Source organism: Schistocerca cancellata, chromosome 7 (assembly GCF_023864275.1).
Source record: "Schistocerca cancellata isolate TAMUIC-IGC-003103 chromosome 7, iqSchCanc2.1, whole genome shotgun sequence".
Lineage (NCBI taxonomy): Eukaryota > Metazoa > Arthropoda > Insecta > Orthoptera > Acrididae > Schistocerca > Schistocerca cancellata.
This window is the reverse complement of record NC_064632.1, coordinates 280,995,563-281,013,915: the sequence shown is the minus strand read 5'-3', so window position 1 is coordinate 281,013,915 and position 18,353 is coordinate 280,995,563. Positions and strand designations below refer to the sequence as shown.

The following is an 18,353-nucleotide window of genomic DNA, read 5'->3' as shown; positions in this document are numbered from 1 at the left end:
TGGCACAAGCAAAGAGTACGGAGTGAACTATACGCTGATCAATGTGGGGTGACAAATGCTGTATACTTGTGACCTCGGCTCAAACTGAGAATAGCTTCTCCTGACAAAATATTTAGTAAGCCAAACTAAAAGTGTGGACAATGACTTACTGATAGCATTCACTGTCAATGTTTATGAATCTGTTCCAGGCTACAGTCCAGTGCAATTGTGCCCAGATCATGAGACTTGTTCTTTTTATCCCCCCTTGAAGTCCTTTCAGTTACTTCAAATATAATAATCTAAAAGAAAAATGACTGTTAAGGTATGGAGAATATGGTACCACAATAGTCCTCCTGGCATACCTATTAACCCTTTCGCTGCTGTGATCATGTATAAAGTCCCACTACACCATTCCCACATGTTTGGACTTGTATACACGCGGCACTTGGGTTTTCCATTGGTAATATGGACGTCTGAATGCACACTGAGCTGCCGACCTGTCACTGCTGTGGATAAGTTACTTCCATATATCAGTGAATAAAAATGTTTAGAGTATTTATTGTACAAGATATGTGCCTCATTTTGGGCTGTCACTTGCAAAAAACTGCTTCAATATCTTGAATCATTTATGAGATACGATGATTGTAATGACCAGATGATTCTTTATGCAAAGTACATGAATGATTGTGTCGTATGCAACTTTCCTTTGGATATAAAACACAATTACTCAAGAACAAAATGAAATATCCTTCTGCTCTCAGTTTTAAATAAAATTTTGATATCTTCATTTCATACAGCACAATGATTGAGCTAAAACCAACCATATTCAAAGTTTACACAATGCATTTTTACTCTTCAAAATTTTGTGTGATGTTTTACTTAATTTGATGCAGTGCAGTAAATATGATGGCTTATGAAAAGAAATTCAGTTCTTTATTGAGTGATGATATCAAATTATAAGGTGTGCAAAAATCAAATTTTTTTGCCTAATAGTTTTAAAATCAGATGATAAGTATATCAAGTTGGCCAGAGTGCCGTCTCTCAACATAGGCCACCAGCATTTAGTGAGTACAGCCATAACGAAAACTGCCTCAGCACTGAATGCAAAGAGCATGTCTATAGCAGCGAAAGGATTAATAGCTACTGAGTAGAATTTTGATTACTATAAACATACCATTTTATATATTGAAATACAGTAATCACTGGACGAAGATACACTTTTCACAGGTACATAACAAGCACAGGAACAAAAGTCAACTATAGTACTGGTCCTATTGTTTGGGGAGAACCTGGAACCAATGGACAGCATGCCTTTTACCAGCTCATTCACCAAGGCACAAAACTGATACCTGCAGACTTCATTGCCCCGGCGTTGACTCATAATCCTATTCGTGACCGATTGCATCACAAGGTACGTAGTACGTACCATATGTTTGTCTTGTCACTAAGTGCAACAAATGAAACTGCAAAAACTATTCACTTTGTAATTTTATATAGAACATGTAAACAGACAAATGTTTTTAATTAAGAAATTAATTAAAATTTTTAGATACTCCTGGCAAATTTTCTTGCACAAACTGAAGCACTGATGAAGGGAAAGACACACCAGCAAGTTGTCTCAGAGCTAGAAAAAAGTGGAGTGGCACCAGACACTATTGATAAGCTGGCACCACATAAAGTGTTTGAAGGAAATCGTCCCACTAACTCCATAGTGGTAAAAATGGTTACACCTTTCACACTTGGAGCTCTCATAGGTATGTAAAACAATTACTTTTTAGTTAATTAAAGGCAGGTACACTCTTTAACACTAAAAATCTCTTCTGTCTTCAATATTAAAATGCCCTGTTGGTTATTTTTTTTTTCTTTATTTTGTTCCAGCTTTGTACGAACATAAAATATTTGTCCAAGGAGTTATATGGGATATAAATTCTTTTGATCAGTGGGGGTAAGTAATACTGTCGATGAACAGTTAACCTTCTTTTAAGTTGTGTGTTATACTAGCATAAATAGGTAAAAGAATTTTAAAAATGTGGTGACGAGATTGCAGAACAAATATATAAATCATTCCAGCATTATTGTAAACAACAGTGCATAAGTGTGTCAAATGTGGTTGAGGACGCGATTTTGTGTCAACAGTGCAGTGAAACAATGAAGAAAAAGAGACAAAAGGAAGAACATAAATAAGAAACACACACTATGTCACACAGTGAAGCAGAACATTCAAAAGCTTGGGATAGTTAAAGATATAATGTAGAAGTGAAACTGTCATTACATTTTGTATTATCAATAACCACTGATAATACTCATCTTGGGCACAAATTTCTGGGCCTCCTGTGTCATTATTGTGGTAACACGGACTTGCACAGTTATAATAATCTAGATAATTTGCATGATTAACTCATGGATACCTAATTAGAGAAGGAAAGTTGCTGCTCACTATATAGCGGAGATGCTGAGTTGCGATATGATGCACGACAAAAAGATTCACATAATTTTAGCATTCGGCCGTTAAGGCCTTTGTCAGCAACACACACACACACACACACACACACACACACACACACACACACACACACACAGCTTGCACACACACACCTGTAGTCTCAGATAACTGAAACTACATTGTGAGAGCGGCACCAGTTCATGATGGGAGTGGTGACTGGATGGGGGTAAGGAGCAGTGTGGGATGGGGAGAGGGAGGGATAGTGTGGTGGGGGTGGCGGACAGTGAAGTGCTGTGCTGCAGTTTAGATGGAGGGCAGGAGAGAAGGTGGGGGATGGAGGTGGGGAAGGAAGTAGCGGAAAGGAGAGAAATAACAAGAAATGACGGCTGTGCGGTGAAATGACGGCTGTGTAGTGCTGGAATGGGAACAGGGAGGGGGCTGGATGGGTGAAGACAGTGACTAACGAAGGTTGAGACCAGGAGGTTACAGGAACCTAGGATGTATTGCAGGGAAAGTTCCCACCTGCGCAATTCAGAAAAGCTGGAAGCACCAGCCATACCCCGGATTTCTTTGTAGGCATTACCTACACAATATAATTGTCCATCCTTACACAACCCCTGCTCCCAATCCCTTACCTCATGGCTCATACCTCTGCAATAGACCTAGATGCAAGACCTGTCCCATACATCCTCCTACCACCACCTACTCCAGTCCGATCACTAACATCACCTATCTCATCAAAGGCAGGGCTACCTGTGAAACCAGTCATGTGATTTACAAGCTGAGCTGCAACTACTGTGCTGCATTCTATGTAGGCATGACAACCAACAAGCTGGCTGTCCGCGTGTGAGTGGCCACCAACAAACTGGCCAAAAAACAAGTGGACCACCCTGTTGCTGAGCATGCTGCCACACATCTCAGTGACTGCTTCACAGCCTGTGCCATATGGATCCTTCCCACCAACACCAGCTTTTCTGAATTGCACAGGTGGGAAGTTTCCCTTCAATACATCCCTCATTCCTGTAACCCTCCTGGTCTCAACCTTCGTTAGTCACTGTCCTCAACCATCCAGCCCCCTCCCTTTTCCCATTCCAGCACTACACAGCCGTCATTTCACCGCCACACCCTGTCTTTTAATTTCTCTCCTTTCCGCTACTTCCTCTCCCCCCTCCCCACCTTCTCTCCTGCCCTCCCTCTAAACTTAAGCACTTCAGTGTCCACTACCCCTACCATACTATCCCTCCCTCTCCCCACTCCAGGTTCCTCCTTACCCCTATCCAGTTGCCACTCCCATCATGCGCTGGTGCTGCTCTGACAATGTAGTTTCAGTTATCTGAGACTACAGGCGTGTGTGTGCAAGCTGTGTGTGTGTTTTGCTGACAAAGGCCTTAATGGCTGAAAGCTATAGTTATGTGAATCTTTTTGTTGTGCCTATCGCGACTCAGCATCTCCGCTGTATGGTGAGTGGCAACTTTCCTTCTCTAATATTGTTACATTCCATCCTGGATTTTCCATTGTTTGATCATGGATACCTTAGTTGCACCACAATGCAGCCATGTTCTGGATCTTGGACAAGGGTACTGAGGCAGTATGTTTCATTGACACTTATTGCTTCTTTATAATCTGTACATGACTAGTAGGTGAGCTACTGTGTTACATCCGCTTCTAAAGTCAGTTTGTTCCCATATGAATATGGTCCAATGAGCGTTCTAGATCTGTACCAAGAGGATGCAAAAAATTTCCTGCCAGCGGGATAAACTGTCATACCTTGTCCCTTGACTCCTGGAAGGCATTCCCTAAAACTGATTGTGTACTTTCAGGTGTTCAGCCAAATTGTTGTTTCCATTTTTTTCCTCATGAAGTTTGGGGCATTTACTGAAGTACATGAACTCAAAGAAAAGTCAGCATTGGAGATCTGGAAATCCTCAACAAGTAATCAAGAGCACAATCTGAAAACAGGAGGGTGCTGCACTATTAGTTCTACATGAATTAATGGACTGATTCTCCAAACTGTGCCTTCTGAAAGTAAATCTTGTTTGCTGGATGCTCCTTATCTTATACAGATTTGATTTTTTTTATACTGAGCTGCAGTTCAAAAGTGTTTTCCAGAGCAGTACTTCAGATAGGGCCTATCGTTAGTGGCATTTACTGTATATGTTAATTTCATGTTGGCCAAAGTGGCCTGGCTCAATTTTAAGTAACAGCTGTTGCAAATAGTCCACTCCTTTATGAGCAACTGATACCAAGTATAAGCACAGCAACAGTACTTAGAGTGCAGTACTTAGAATGCTTCGGTTAGTAGTTTGGTGTTGAATACTTGATTAACACAACTAAAGATGGTTACAGACTCTACTGTTGTGTAGAAATGTAAGTATATTTGATCACTGTTTTGAAAGGAAGCTGCATTGGCCACGGTCAGCAATCTTCAAGCTGCTGTCTTGTTCTGGGGTGTGATGACATTGAAGCACTTGTTGTGAAAACTGTTGCTTACAGCACTGTCAGAGATACCGGATGTCTCATTACCTCCAGATATGTCTGACACCTGGGTAAATAGGAAACAGTGTCAGTCACAAATCTTTGGGTGGAAAGTGAAAGTGATGACTGGCTGTCCAGTTGTCGTCGTATGCCATAGAACATTTGATGTGTTTCCCATTGTTGAGAGTGCATTTTGCCCAATGTACTGGAATTGGTGCTGATCTCCCTGAAAGATCCAGACAAGTGCAGAGGGTTGGTTTGCTGATCATCGTGAGCTCCAAGATTAGGCAGGTGATGGAGCATCCCAAAGAAACAGCAAGCAGGTCAGGAAGGAACACTTGGGTCCACCCGGTATGTTTGCCAGATATGCTCTGAGATATGGAGAAGGCTCTGCCAGTGCTATTGAACATATGTGGCTGCAAATTTTTGCTCATATTGGCACAAATGAAGGTGGCTGACGGAACTGGTAGAGACAACTAGCCTTGTTCCCAAAAGTGATTGCAATCCTTGTTTTTTGAGATGAATGGAACACACATCAGAGGCTCAAATGTTTGTGATATTGGATGGGGAGATTTCAATCAGTTTTTTGCTAGAAGGAGAACTTTAGGATCCTCGCCTCTCCCCCTATCCCATTTGATTAATAGTACACTACATGCATGAAGCAGTTATCAGCGTAGTAGAGTAGCTGTGGTGTGCAAATGTGAGTTTTATAGTGCAGAGAAACTCCTCCACAGGGCCAGAACAGAAAGCTGACTGAAACCAGAAGTGAATTTCAACAAAATTTTAAATTCAGATTGGAACGTCTGTTGCAAAAATAGTATTGATTTTGGTAATGAAGGCAGAAGTAAAATCATAAATATCATGATAACATCTATTGAGGAGAGTACGTATTTTGAACTTTGCCGCAGATAAATGTTGAAGGTTGCTCATACTTGCAATTGGATGCCTTTATAAACTCCATATTTCAGGAATTGTAGTGGTGGAATATTTGAGGAAATACTTGGAGAATACAGCATGTAAATTTCTTGATAAAGTTACAGTATTAATAGCTATAGACTGGGAGATTCAAGGGAAGGACAAGTGACAAGAATAGGGGTTCAGGTGACACTGTTCTAAAGGCCTTTTCGAAAAATAGAGAAGTAACTTATTAGGTTTACTGGTTACAAACAGGCCCAAAATGTTTATTTCAGTTAACATAGAGCAGGGAATCGGTGATCGTAGTGCTAATGTAGCATCAGTGATTGCAGGCAACAGTAGAAATGTTAAAAGATAAGAAAGTATTTCTGTTTAGTAAGTGTGACAAGATGATTTCAGATTATCAGAGCACTCAGTGTCATGCATTCATGTCAGAGACCCAGCATGTTGAGTTTTGTACATTACACATTAGACAGGTATGTGCTGAGTAAAGTTATAAGGTATGGGAAAGACCTATCATGGTTCCACAGCTGTGTTAAATTGTTGCTCCAAGGCCAAAGCCTTGTTGACAAAAAACCACCAAACCAAACTAATGAAGCCAAAATGAGTCTCTGGAGAGCTACATGTGTACTGTTTAGTGAGTTGAAAAGCAAAATTTTGATGTTGCATTAAGTCAGTAAATGTATCAGATCTATCTATCCATTCATTCAGTTATATATTGACACCAACATTACAAATATTGAGGTAAATGACTGGTATGGAAAATCAACTAAAATCTCTCAACAGAGGAAAGGTGGCGACATAACTGTATCAAGAAAGGAAGATAAGATTTAACATCTTGTCGACATTGAGGTCATTAGAGATGGAGCACAAGCTCGAATTGTGTCAAGGACAGGGAAAAAATCAGCTGTGCCCTTGCAAAGGAACCATCCTGGCATTTGCCAAGAGCATTTTAGGGAAATCATGGAAAACCTAAATCTGGCTGGCCAGATGTGAGTTTGAACTGTCATTGTCGTGAATGTGAATCCAGTGTGATAATCACTGTGCCATCTCACTCGGTGACATCTATATGATTCTCCATAGAATATGTGAAAGAACCTGCTGATCTTCTAGTAGCAGGTCACTGGAGGAACACTGTTTCAATGCTTGGAAAAATGTGCAGGCCATTCCCCTTTTCAAGAAGTGCTGTCAAAACAGATGCATGAAAATATTGACCTATGTTGCTGATTTCAATCCACTGCATGTTTGAACAGATTTTATGCTTGCATATATTTATGCTCCCAAATATTTAATTTCATGTGGCATTCTGGAGCCCAAAGATCCCATCTGTAGGAATCACTCAGGCTCCTATGTTCATTCACAAGGCCTAGGAGTTAGTATATACTGGTGCCACAATTGTGCATATTCCTTGACTTCTGAAAGACATTTAAAAAAATTCTACATTATCACCTAATTAACAAAATAAGAATGTCAGATTGTCAGCCCAGCTTCATGATGGATTGAAGAATTTGTAGCAAATAAAACACAGCATATTAATAAATGAGAAGCACCAGTTTGCTTTTGTTCTACAATATTACTTTTATTGTGTTAACCAGTTTTCAGCTTACAAGGCCATCTTCAGACATTTACTGAGTATTGTCACCAAAGAAGTTACAATATTTGCAAACAACATTGGAAGAGAAGTAACACATCTAGACTGAAGCAGAAACATACAGCAAGTAACATCTTTGACAGTGTGGTGGTAATGCAATGAAGAAGTAAAAAATTGAACAGTAAATAAATAAAAATGTAGTAGACAGGAAAAACTTTAACACAAAATAGGAACAGCATGCCTAAATAACCTCCAGCTGCATTCATATTCAGCCAGCCTAGTTGCTATGTCTCTGCCTGACTGACTGATGTAAAATTTGTCACGTTCAGAACAGGTGATTTTGTATACCCCACTGTTGGCTACTAATTGGATCTTATCTCTGCTACTAAAAATACACTGGTCTGTTGTTTCCTTAAAGTAGTAGGAAAGCCTATACTGGCTTTCAGTGCTTTGGCTGCAATTTGTGATACCTCACCTAGATATGGTAGTGCACACCATTTCTTGCAGACAGTGGATGGGGAAACAGGTGGGGCATAGAGGAGGGGTATAATTTTTTGTTTTTGTTTCCTATGCAGAATGTGGTCAATAATTACTGGACTGTAGTCATTGGCTGTGGCAATAAATTTTACTGTATCTAACTCTGCCTTAAAATCATCTATGGATATGGGGATGGATATGAGATGGTGTACCATTGAGTGGAAAGCTGCATTTTTGTGAGCAAGAAGGTATTACTGTTCCTGTTGTAGTAGTTTTTCCATAAATTTTGAAATGATGTATGTGTGTACTGATGTCAGTAGTGAGACTAAGTAGTTTATGGATTTGTTGCTAATCTTTATGGTGAACTGAATATTTTTAGGTTGACTGTTTAGGTTTTTCAAAAATGAGTCGAGTTGTCTTGTAGTACACAGTCCACAGCATGTTGTTTTGATTGGAGAAAATTCTTTGTTATGCAAAAGTAACTTGGGGCGTAACCTGAGGGAATGGCACAGAACTGTTACTATACACAATGCTAAAGAATTGTAGTAAAATGCAGGAAGACTTGTAGAGGATCTGTACTTGGTCCACATACTGGCAGTTTGACTCTCAATCAAAACAAATGTGACATACTAAGAAGAAATAGGCAGAAATATCTGTTGTTTGCTGAGTAGTGACAGGTAACAGCCACTTGAAATTAAATATTTGGGAGCATAAGTACAGAGGTATTTAAAAGGAAACAATCACATAAAACTAATGGTAGAAAAGCAGATTCATTGGAAGAATACTCAGGAAGGGTAGTCCATCATCGACACAGGAAGGAGCCTACAAAAACCCTCATCTGATCCACAGCTGAGCATTACTCCTATTTTGTCCCAGATAGTATTGATATAGCAATTAGGGAAGATTCAAAAGGTGGACAGAGTGTTTTGTGATAGGTTTGTTTAGTAAGAGCATAGATGTCACTGAAATGCTCACTCAATTTGAATGGCAGGCACTATGAGAAGTGCTGTACATTATAGAGAGGTTTACTATATACATCTAAATCTACATGGATACTCTGCAAATCACTTTTACGTGCCTGGGAGAGTGCATACATTCCTTCCTTCCTTCCTTACATATATATCACATAAAGGTCATTACAGTAAAATTAGAGAGATTTAATCTCGTGCTGAGAGCACCATTCACAAGTGGAACAGGAAAAAGGGGAAGAGAGAGTGATACATGTAATACCTGCCACCACACACCGTAAGACAGGTTGTGGTATGTAGACGCGGGTAAATAGATGGAAACACATATACGTGTATTTGATCACGTTGTCAGCAATAAATCATTTGAAGCAGTAAAAATTTTAAATGCATGGCATTAACTGACCAGAGAGGCCTTAAGTGGGAAGCCCACGTGAAGTTAGTTGTAGGAAAAGCAGACACCAAGTTAGAGTCGTCTCATGACATACTCTTGTTTGAACGATCGAGTGTTTCTCACCAATATAGGACCTGTATGATGTAGGATGAAGAGATAAGATACAGAAATAAAAAAAACTGGCACAATTTGTTATGGGTTCAAGACTTTAAAAGTTTCCAGTAGCAGTCACTACTAGAGAGGAGTGTGCATCAAGTAGTAGTTCACATTCCAAGAAATGCCACGCAGCATATCATTTCCTTCCATATGCATCTTCTGAAATGACCACAGTGAGAAAAACTGAGGAATTAGGAATCATATAGAGTTTACAGACAGCCAGTGCACTCTGCATGACTGGATGATACAGGTGCATGAAGTTCCCTCTTCCATACGCTGTAAGGCAGCTTGCAATGTTGATGTAGATATAGATTGAGGCTGTGCAAGAAAGTGCAGCTTTCTGTGGAGAGTTAAAAAGGTGCATCAGTTTCATTACACATACCCTCGTGAGCAGTACTCTACAGACTTATCTAAATGGCTCCCATGTAATGAAATCTGGAATGTTTCCTTGGTCTTTTATTTCCGTAATGGGAGTGTTTAGGAATAGGCCATTGAAATAGTCTAGTAGTTGACCTGTAACTTCCATATCTTGCTAGGTTTTATGCTTCTCTTACTTTTTTCTCATGGTTGCCATACAGTTCCAATGCTGCAAGGGTCCTGCTATTCAGTACCCTTGAACTAGAACACAGTTTCTCGCCTGTGGACTTTGATCTGTTGCCTTGAAGATGCTGAAAGGGACTTTTCTTGTTCCAGTGGAGTAACACAATCAGAGAAGTTGAACTCAGTGTCCTGTAACGTACAACTCTTAAACTAACCTTAATAAATCTACTACTCATGTATTACATTCCAGCTAGATTTTGTCATTTGTCTGTTTCTCATGAGATTCTGAACAATAGTACAATAAAAAACAACATCAGTGCCATTATGATCTCTTTGGCGGCATAGAGGTCACGTGTGCTCTATGCCTTTCCCTCACAGCTTCATGGAGCAAATGTCTCCATGCAGCAGGTAGAAGCACCAATCCATGGCCCGCTTCACCGATAGCACACACCATCAAAAAACCTCCCGAAAGTGGGGTGCTTTCTACTTACTTCCTACTTTAACCCACAATCTTTCATCAGCCAGTGGATAGCAAGAATGTGGAACATCTCATTTATTGATGACATGTTACACCTCATATTCTTCCACCGAGATGAAAGATGTCGTGCTCATAAACTGACTTCTAAAAGTTTAACACATTTGCAATAAATATCATTTTCAAACAATAGTGTAATGTTACTACTTTACAAAATACTCATGTTGTTTGCAGTTCATCTCCTTCTGTGACTTTGCATAATATTTCACTTAACTCAGCTCATATTTCAACAATTATGTCCCATCATAAGTTTACCTAACACCGTGTTATGTTTAGATCCGGTCCCTATGGGCCTCGCATACAGTTTCCTCTTTCATTGCAGTCTTTATTTATCACAGTATAATTTCACCTCTGCACCATCATTTGAAAATTTTAATTTTGTGATTACATTTTAGAATTCTTGTTTCATTCTTAATACCTGAGCTACATAATGTCTACTTCCCTTAGATATTGGTATTCTGATATGCACAAATATTTCTGTAGGTTTCTTGAGATATTACACATAGCTAATTATCTTGCTTTCTTTGCTGTACATAGGCGACACTAGTTCACTGTCATGTTCTCTTTACTCCAGGTCTTGGCAGATGTATTTATTTGCAATTTTAAATTAATTAAGTTACTCAAAGAATTACTTCCTGGATTGAAATCAATGATCTGTTTGACTTTTCCTAACCTCAGATACTTGCTTCCTTAAACTGCTGTAGAAATGTACTGAAATTTATGAAGTTTAATCAGCCAGGTTCATACTACATTACACTAGTCTGGAGAATGCTTTTATAATGTCAGCAGCCTTCCTGTGCACATTTACACCTCATTCTAGGGGCAAACACTCCTCAGTTATCTTTCCATTTGATATGCAAGTGTTCCTTTACAACTCTCCCTTCCTAAAAGTGGTACAGGTCCTTGCTCCTTCAGATCCAGTGAGCTAAGTCGTCCTTTTCATAGGTCCTCTTACCCTTTACCCTCCTAACATGTTGCCTTCAGGCACACTGCACCATCACTTTACAATTACTGCCTAATTATCTTACCCAGCTTACACTCTCATAAGCAGAATACATAACTCCTATGTTTGAATCTAGTGGTCAGTACTTTCTGTAATTCTCACCTTTATCAGGTATTGCCTTACGTTAATACTTGCACCTCTTAACAGTTCTGTGCTGTGCTGTGCTGCTATTGTTCCTTAACTGCAAACTATTTATCCTTGTCGTGTGCTTCTCCTTATGCAATACCTTCTGCCAATAATTATGTTTCACATGCTTGGCTTGATCGATGGTCACCATATTTTAACTTCTTTTTCACCCTTTCCCTGATTTTAATCTAACATGTTATTGGTACTTATTGCAATAGGTATGTACTTATTGCAATTCTTCTGTCTCTCCACTGTTACTATAATTGATATGCAATGTGCACATGTTCGTCTGCCACCGACCCATAGATCTGTTATGCACACCCCCTGACACGACTAACATGCGGCACTTAATTATCAGTAATAAAGTTTGTCACATTATGTGGTATACCTTCTCAATATGCTTAAGTTATTGCACATTAAGTACATAAAAAGAAAAACACAGCATTCATACAAAATGTATAAAATACAGATTTGAGATGACACACAAGTTTTAACAGTATTGTAAATGTTATTCATACATATATGAGGTATCATTTTGTGTGTGATTATATGTACTCTCATACACCACACAGATACTCTATGGTCTGACTTTGGTGTTTCATATACCTAATTGTGGGATAGGGCACTTAGAGGTGATATCTTTCAAAAGATTACAGGATAGAAAAAGAGTGAAGAATGACAGCATATCCCTGCCAAACTAGCTTAGTATGCACGTTCCCCTGAGAACTTAAAATTACTTTATCATATCAGTATTATATAGAGAACTGAGTCACAGATAGGCACAACAGAAAGATAGTCACAAAATAAGTTTTCGGCCAACAAGGCATTTGTCAAGCGCGCGCACACACACACACACACACACACACACACACACACACACACACGCACCACTACCACCACTACCCAGTCTCTGGTAGCTGTTTATTACATTCCATCCTGGTTTTCCATTGTTCGATAGACCTTAGCTTGTTGTGGTGTGTAAAAATTATACTGCTTTTGAGTGTGATATATTCATAAACTTGTAGGGTCCACAATACTTTGGGAAAAAAACTTACTAGTTTCTTTCTTTATATGGGAACTCTGATGATTATCTAGAACAAGCGTTCACCTCTTACTCAATTTATAGCATCGTAAGACCTCCCTAATTTTTCTGCCTAGATTCTTGAAATAATAGAATTTGTTCATGATTTGTATACATTTTCATATTTGATTAGAATTAGACTCACCAATAGAAGTAGGTGTAAAAGAGGAATCAATTCTTTCCTGTACTTCTTTTTCTACAAACTCGTGCAGTCATCCTATTGTCATGAGCTTGCTCTAGTTCACTAATTAAATTAAATTAATACAGTGGAATTTCAATTTTACATTCTGTGACTATGTTTTTGATGATTCCATGCCATAAATACATAGCCCCTGTGAAAACCCATAAGATCAGTGCTAAAAAATACCCCAATTTTACATTTCTTCCTACTGAGGTTTACCTTGATTCTAAGTTCTTGCTCAACGTCTTGCTTGACTTCCTGTTGACATTTGTTGCGACTGAACAAGTTATAAGTGGCAAAAAAGACAGATGGTTTGGATCATGGGTTGTGGCAGAGTTAAGGGAATATTTTAGGCCGTTGTGGAGAGGGGAGATGTGAGAGAGGAAATGCTGACATCATTCACGATTGGCGTTGCCAACACAACTTGTAACATTTAGCTTCATCGCACGTTACGATACAACCACTGCTGTGTTGCAGCGGTAATGGAAAAACACGACAGTCAGTGCAAAGGGTTCCGGACCGAGCCAATATGTGATGAAAGGTCCCAGCCACCACCTTTTCTTGTGCACTTGTAACTGACTTTCATCTTTTTGTATGTATTTCGATGTACTGTATTCAGCAACAATATCAATCATCAATCTTTAAATTCAAATGCAGAGTCTCAAAGAATATGTTCAGTCATAATCAAGGAAATGTCACTCATTTCTGGCTAGTAAATTCTTATTGGCTGACGACTTGTTAAGTCACCCAGTACCCATTGCAGCCACCACACCACACTACACTAGCACTCACAAAATGAGCTTGCCTAGTGGATGTGTGGAGAGGGGGAGTGGCCCTTCAGTGATGGGAGTATTGGTAGGGGTGAAAGCATTTTGTGAAGTGCTCAAAATACACTTTTCGTGCAGATGATGTTCTATGACAGAGATTTCACATGAAAATAGAATACGGGTTTTGCGGTAGCACATTTTGAAGACTTTAGTGTTAAAATCTGACATGATACAGTTGCAACAACTACATACACTACTCACATATATATTTTGCATTGCATACACCACACACTGTAGATCGTAAAGATTGGCAGCAGTGATAGAGGGCATGAACCGAAACTGTAGTGCCTGAGCTTTCTTTCAAATTTACATTTTACATAGTGTACAGAAATTCTCTGAGCTGACTTCTGATCAGCTTGTAACATCAATTGGGCAAGTAAACTTTTTTTTTTTTTTTTACATCTGTTTCTCTCATAAAGCCCAAAGTAACACTTTAATAGTGGTGAGCATATGAAGTGTGGCTCGTAAGAAAAGCATTTAACAGTAACAACAATGGTGATAAAGTATGTCATTGAGCAGATGTCTACATTTATGACTACGGTTTAACCACTTAGCTACTGTATTGTTTTTGGTTTAAATCAACATGTTTATCAGTTTTTGCTTTTTTCTGGGTGAGCAACAACGATGATGATGTCAGAAAAATGCATGTTTTGAATATATAATTTGTGGTCGTAGCTTGGTGGAAAATAGCTCAATTACCTTGCACCCAGATAACAGTTTCAATTTTTTCATGAGTTTTTACTTGCTTTTACATATCTGTGATTTTTTAAGAACTGATGAAACTCATAATTACGAAATATTGTATTGACATTTAATTCCTTCTCTTTATATAAAATGTGTCTAAGTATTGGAGAGGATAGTGATTTTTAATCATATATGCGAATTATGTGTGGTTTTGCTCATATTTTGGGGTTTTTGAACATTTTACTTGATTCTGCAGTTTCCTCAATTTTGCATTTTTTAAGTCTAGACGGTATGAAAACATGAAATAGGGGTTATATTACCCAGTTCTCTTTTAAAATCATCCCCTTGAGCTTTAAAAGCTTCCTGGAGTTTGTTTTAAATGCATCCTCTTGAAATTTAGCCAATAAATCTGTTATATCTATTGCCTTTGCCACAGTTGCCATCATACTAGTGGTTACAGGCATAGGATGTACTAAAATTATAATTTGGAGCTCACCACTACTCAGCAGTTCATCTATGTCATTCCTTAACACTGTTGACTATAAGCAAATTTTTAACTAATACAGTTCACCATATGTCATTATTGCGTGCTGCAGTGAACCAGTCGGGCTGCTGGCTCACTGTGTATATATTGCGTTGTTCGGCTATAGCAGGCTGCTGCTGCAACTGCTGTGGTGTGGTGCTGTAAGCTGCTCGCCAAGTTGAACTGTTTTCATGAGGTCCTCCAGCTGCTAATATGTCATTAATCCTCTTCTCAGAGCCCAACGTAAACTTTTCTATGTTGCATGTTGAATTGTATGTGTGTGACTTGTGTCTACGTTTCATAAACAAACACGACAAGATACCAGTTGATGCTGTTAATAACAACAACCACAGTTTATATTCTCCAATTCCCAATAAATTTTTCTTGTTTTTCTCTGACATGCATAGATGTCTTCTTTTTTAATATATGAATAATTTGATAGCACAGTATAACGTGCACCCAATTAGGCATTCTGTTTCTGACTCCCATTGTCCTTAACAATATTTCATGAGTTTTTTTATAGGCCTCCTTTTCGTCTGTTTCTTTGCAATTTCTGTTCATGGCCTGCACCGAGGTTTCCAAATGAATTGTTTCCTTGGTCTTAATTTTCTTAATTGGGGTGTTAGCAATGGATTGTTGAAACAGTCCAGTGGTCAATCCATAGGTTTTGTGCTTCTCTTACTTTTTTCTTGTGTTCACTGTGCAAAACCAATGCTCCAAGGGTCCTGCTATTCAGTACCCTTGAACTGTGGCACAGCTTCTCCCCTGTGGACTTCGATCTGTTGCATCAAAGTTGCTGAAAGAGACTTTTCTTGTTCCAGTGGAATAACACAATTAGGGAAGTTGAACTCAAAGTATTTCCTATAACGTGCATCTCTAACTTCCATTGCTGAATTGACTGCACATGTGTTACATTCCAACTAGGTGTAATAATTCATCCTTCACACACGAGACTCTGAACAATAGTACAATAGAAGCAGAACATTATTGACGTTATGATTTCTTTGGTGTCATAGAGGTCACATGTGCTACCTGCCTTTCACTTGCAGCTCCATGGAGCAGATGACTCCACCCAGCAGATAGAAGTGCCAGTCCGTGGTCTGCATCACCGACAGCACAGGATCAGTACAGTTCCTATCTGCACAAACAATCAAGTACCTCCTGAAAGTGGAGTGCTTCCTAGTTGCCAGTTACTTTAACCCACGAATATCTTTTGTTGGCCAATGGGTATCAAGGATGTTGCAGATTTCTTTTTGTGGGTGAGATGCTACACCTCAATATGGAACTGAAAATTTTGCCCCCCCCCCCCCTTTTCCCTCCAAGAAGAAGAGAAATACGTGACGGTGCTCCAGTTTTTGAGGAACTGTCTCCCCCTGCAGGCATTCTGCAAATAATTTTGCTAGTTCCTCAGATACTGTTTTTTCTCCTTCATTAACATTTCCTGTTGAATGTAGTCCACATGCAATGTAATACTCTAGAACAGTTCAAGACTATCATACATACAGAAAGCTTTACATTCCACAAAACAACTAAGTTGTGGCAATAGCAAAAATTATGAGCACAGTATGACAACATAAATATCCCTTGAGAAAAAGTCGTGGACAGTTTGATACAATTTCAGAGATGCAAATTTTGTTCTTTGAGTCGTGACAACGAATTTCCAAAGTTCTGATAACCATTCACTACCCATATTGAAAAATTGAGCACATTTGGTAAGAAAGTTAAAACAGATGTTCACAGAATATATTTTTCTTGGCATTTGTTTGCAGTGTAGGGTCATAAGGACTTGAAAGGGACTGTGTGTATAGTATATTTACAAAGACAGTTAGGGTTAGTGATTATTGTATAATGGTAAATAGTCATTTCGACTGGCTGTATGTTTATTAATATTATCTTTTCGCTTATTTCAGAGTCGAGTTGGGAAAGCAGCTAGCAAAAGCAATTGAACCAGAACTGCAGCACTCTTGTGCTGTCAGTACACATGATGCCTCCACTAATGGTCTGATTAACTTCATTAAGTCATGTTGGTGAAGGAATTACCATTCCATCTGCTTTTATGTACTGTGAAATAATGATGTATTTAAATGTCAGTTGTGCCATATTTTAAGTTACTGTTTGTTGACTATCACAAAATTGTATCCCCCCCCCCCCCCTTCCTCTTGTGAAAGTTGAAAAAGGCAGAAGCTGTGTGAGGTTTTTTGCTTCCTTATACCTACTGCACATAGTTCTGTGGCTGATTTAAGAGATCATGTTCATTTATTAATGATTAAACTCTTATTGTATAATTTTTTGTAATAGTGGAAAAAGACATTGTGTAATAATACAATATAAAATATTTCACTGCCTCAGCAAACAACATAAATGTAAAAAATTAATGTATTTAGTTATAGATAATGTAGATATTTAAGGTTACACTTAAAATATTGGCTGTCTCTAAATTGGTAAACTGATGTCAGATCTAATCAGGGAGTGTTTGTGGCCTTGTGTGTTCCAGCACAATTTGTTTTATCAAACAGTAACAGCATCAATGGTATGTTCAGCCACAACACAAGACACTATCCAAATGCATTGTGTGGCTATAAATGTGCAATAAACAAACTTAGTATACTGATAGTTACTTTTCTTACTTTTGAGACCCCTCTTCCAGTAAATTACACGTCATCATGGTACTGTTTTCAATGAGCAAACATAATTACATACTGCTTAAATCAAGATGTATGTGCATGATTATTTTAGGTGACATGTAAAGACATTCATACAGCAGGAAGTATCACTAACTTAATGAACAAATGCTACTCTGAAGACATTCTAATAGCAGCTGCCAAGCTCAGATTCACAAAATATGGCAAACACATAATTTTGTAAGTAGTAAAAAGATTTATTCACTGACAAAACTATTTAGTTACATGTTCCATTGATCAGTCTCGTGGAAACCATTATGATGTGGAACATGTCAAGTGCACACACAAAGTTGTTTTTAAGCTTAAATTTTTTTCCCCAACCCCATTCTCTTGAATGACACAAAATGCATATGTTATGCCTGCAGATTTTATTCCTATTTAAGAATTCATATGTGGTATAGAAGGAGTTGTCAAGGAGATATGATTTACATTTTATTTCATCTGGTAATTTTTTAAAAAGCTTTACAGCAGCATATTTTACCCCTTTCTGTGCCAATGACAGTGTAAGTCTTTCTTTCTTCTGGTATTATGTCACTGTTGTTTTTAAACTAGTCCATGTTGTTGAGAACAGATTTCATTACTGAGTAAATGTACTGTGAGGCTTGTGTAAGAATTCCTAACCTTTTAAACAGATGCCTACAAGATGTGCGACTATGAGCCCCACACATTATTCTAACCACATTCTTTTGAGCAGTGAATACTTTTTGCCTAAGTGTTGAGTTACCCCAAAACATTATTCCATATGACATCAGAGAGTGAACGTATGACCTCCATATA

The 18,353-nt window shown here is 38.5% G+C and overlaps 1 protein-coding gene across 1 annotated transcript in view; it reads left to right on the top strand.

The window, feature by feature from the left end:
• The window catches only part of LOC126092024 (glucose-6-phosphate isomerase), a 112,860-nt gene extending 95,352 nt beyond the window's left edge, over positions 1 to 17,508 (top strand). The window contains exons 8-11 of the mRNA XM_049907418.1: positions 1,207 to 1,390; positions 1,529 to 1,733; positions 1,858 to 1,924; positions 16,806 to 17,508. Coding sequence (XP_049763375.1) covers positions 1,207 to 1,390; positions 1,529 to 1,733; positions 1,858 to 1,924; positions 16,806 to 16,926 — 577 coding nt within the window. The 3' untranslated portion in view covers positions 16,927 to 17,508. The remainder of the gene's footprint in view (positions 1 to 1,206; positions 1,391 to 1,528; positions 1,734 to 1,857; positions 1,925 to 16,805) is intronic.
• Positions 17,509 to 18,353: the final 845 nt, after the last annotated feature.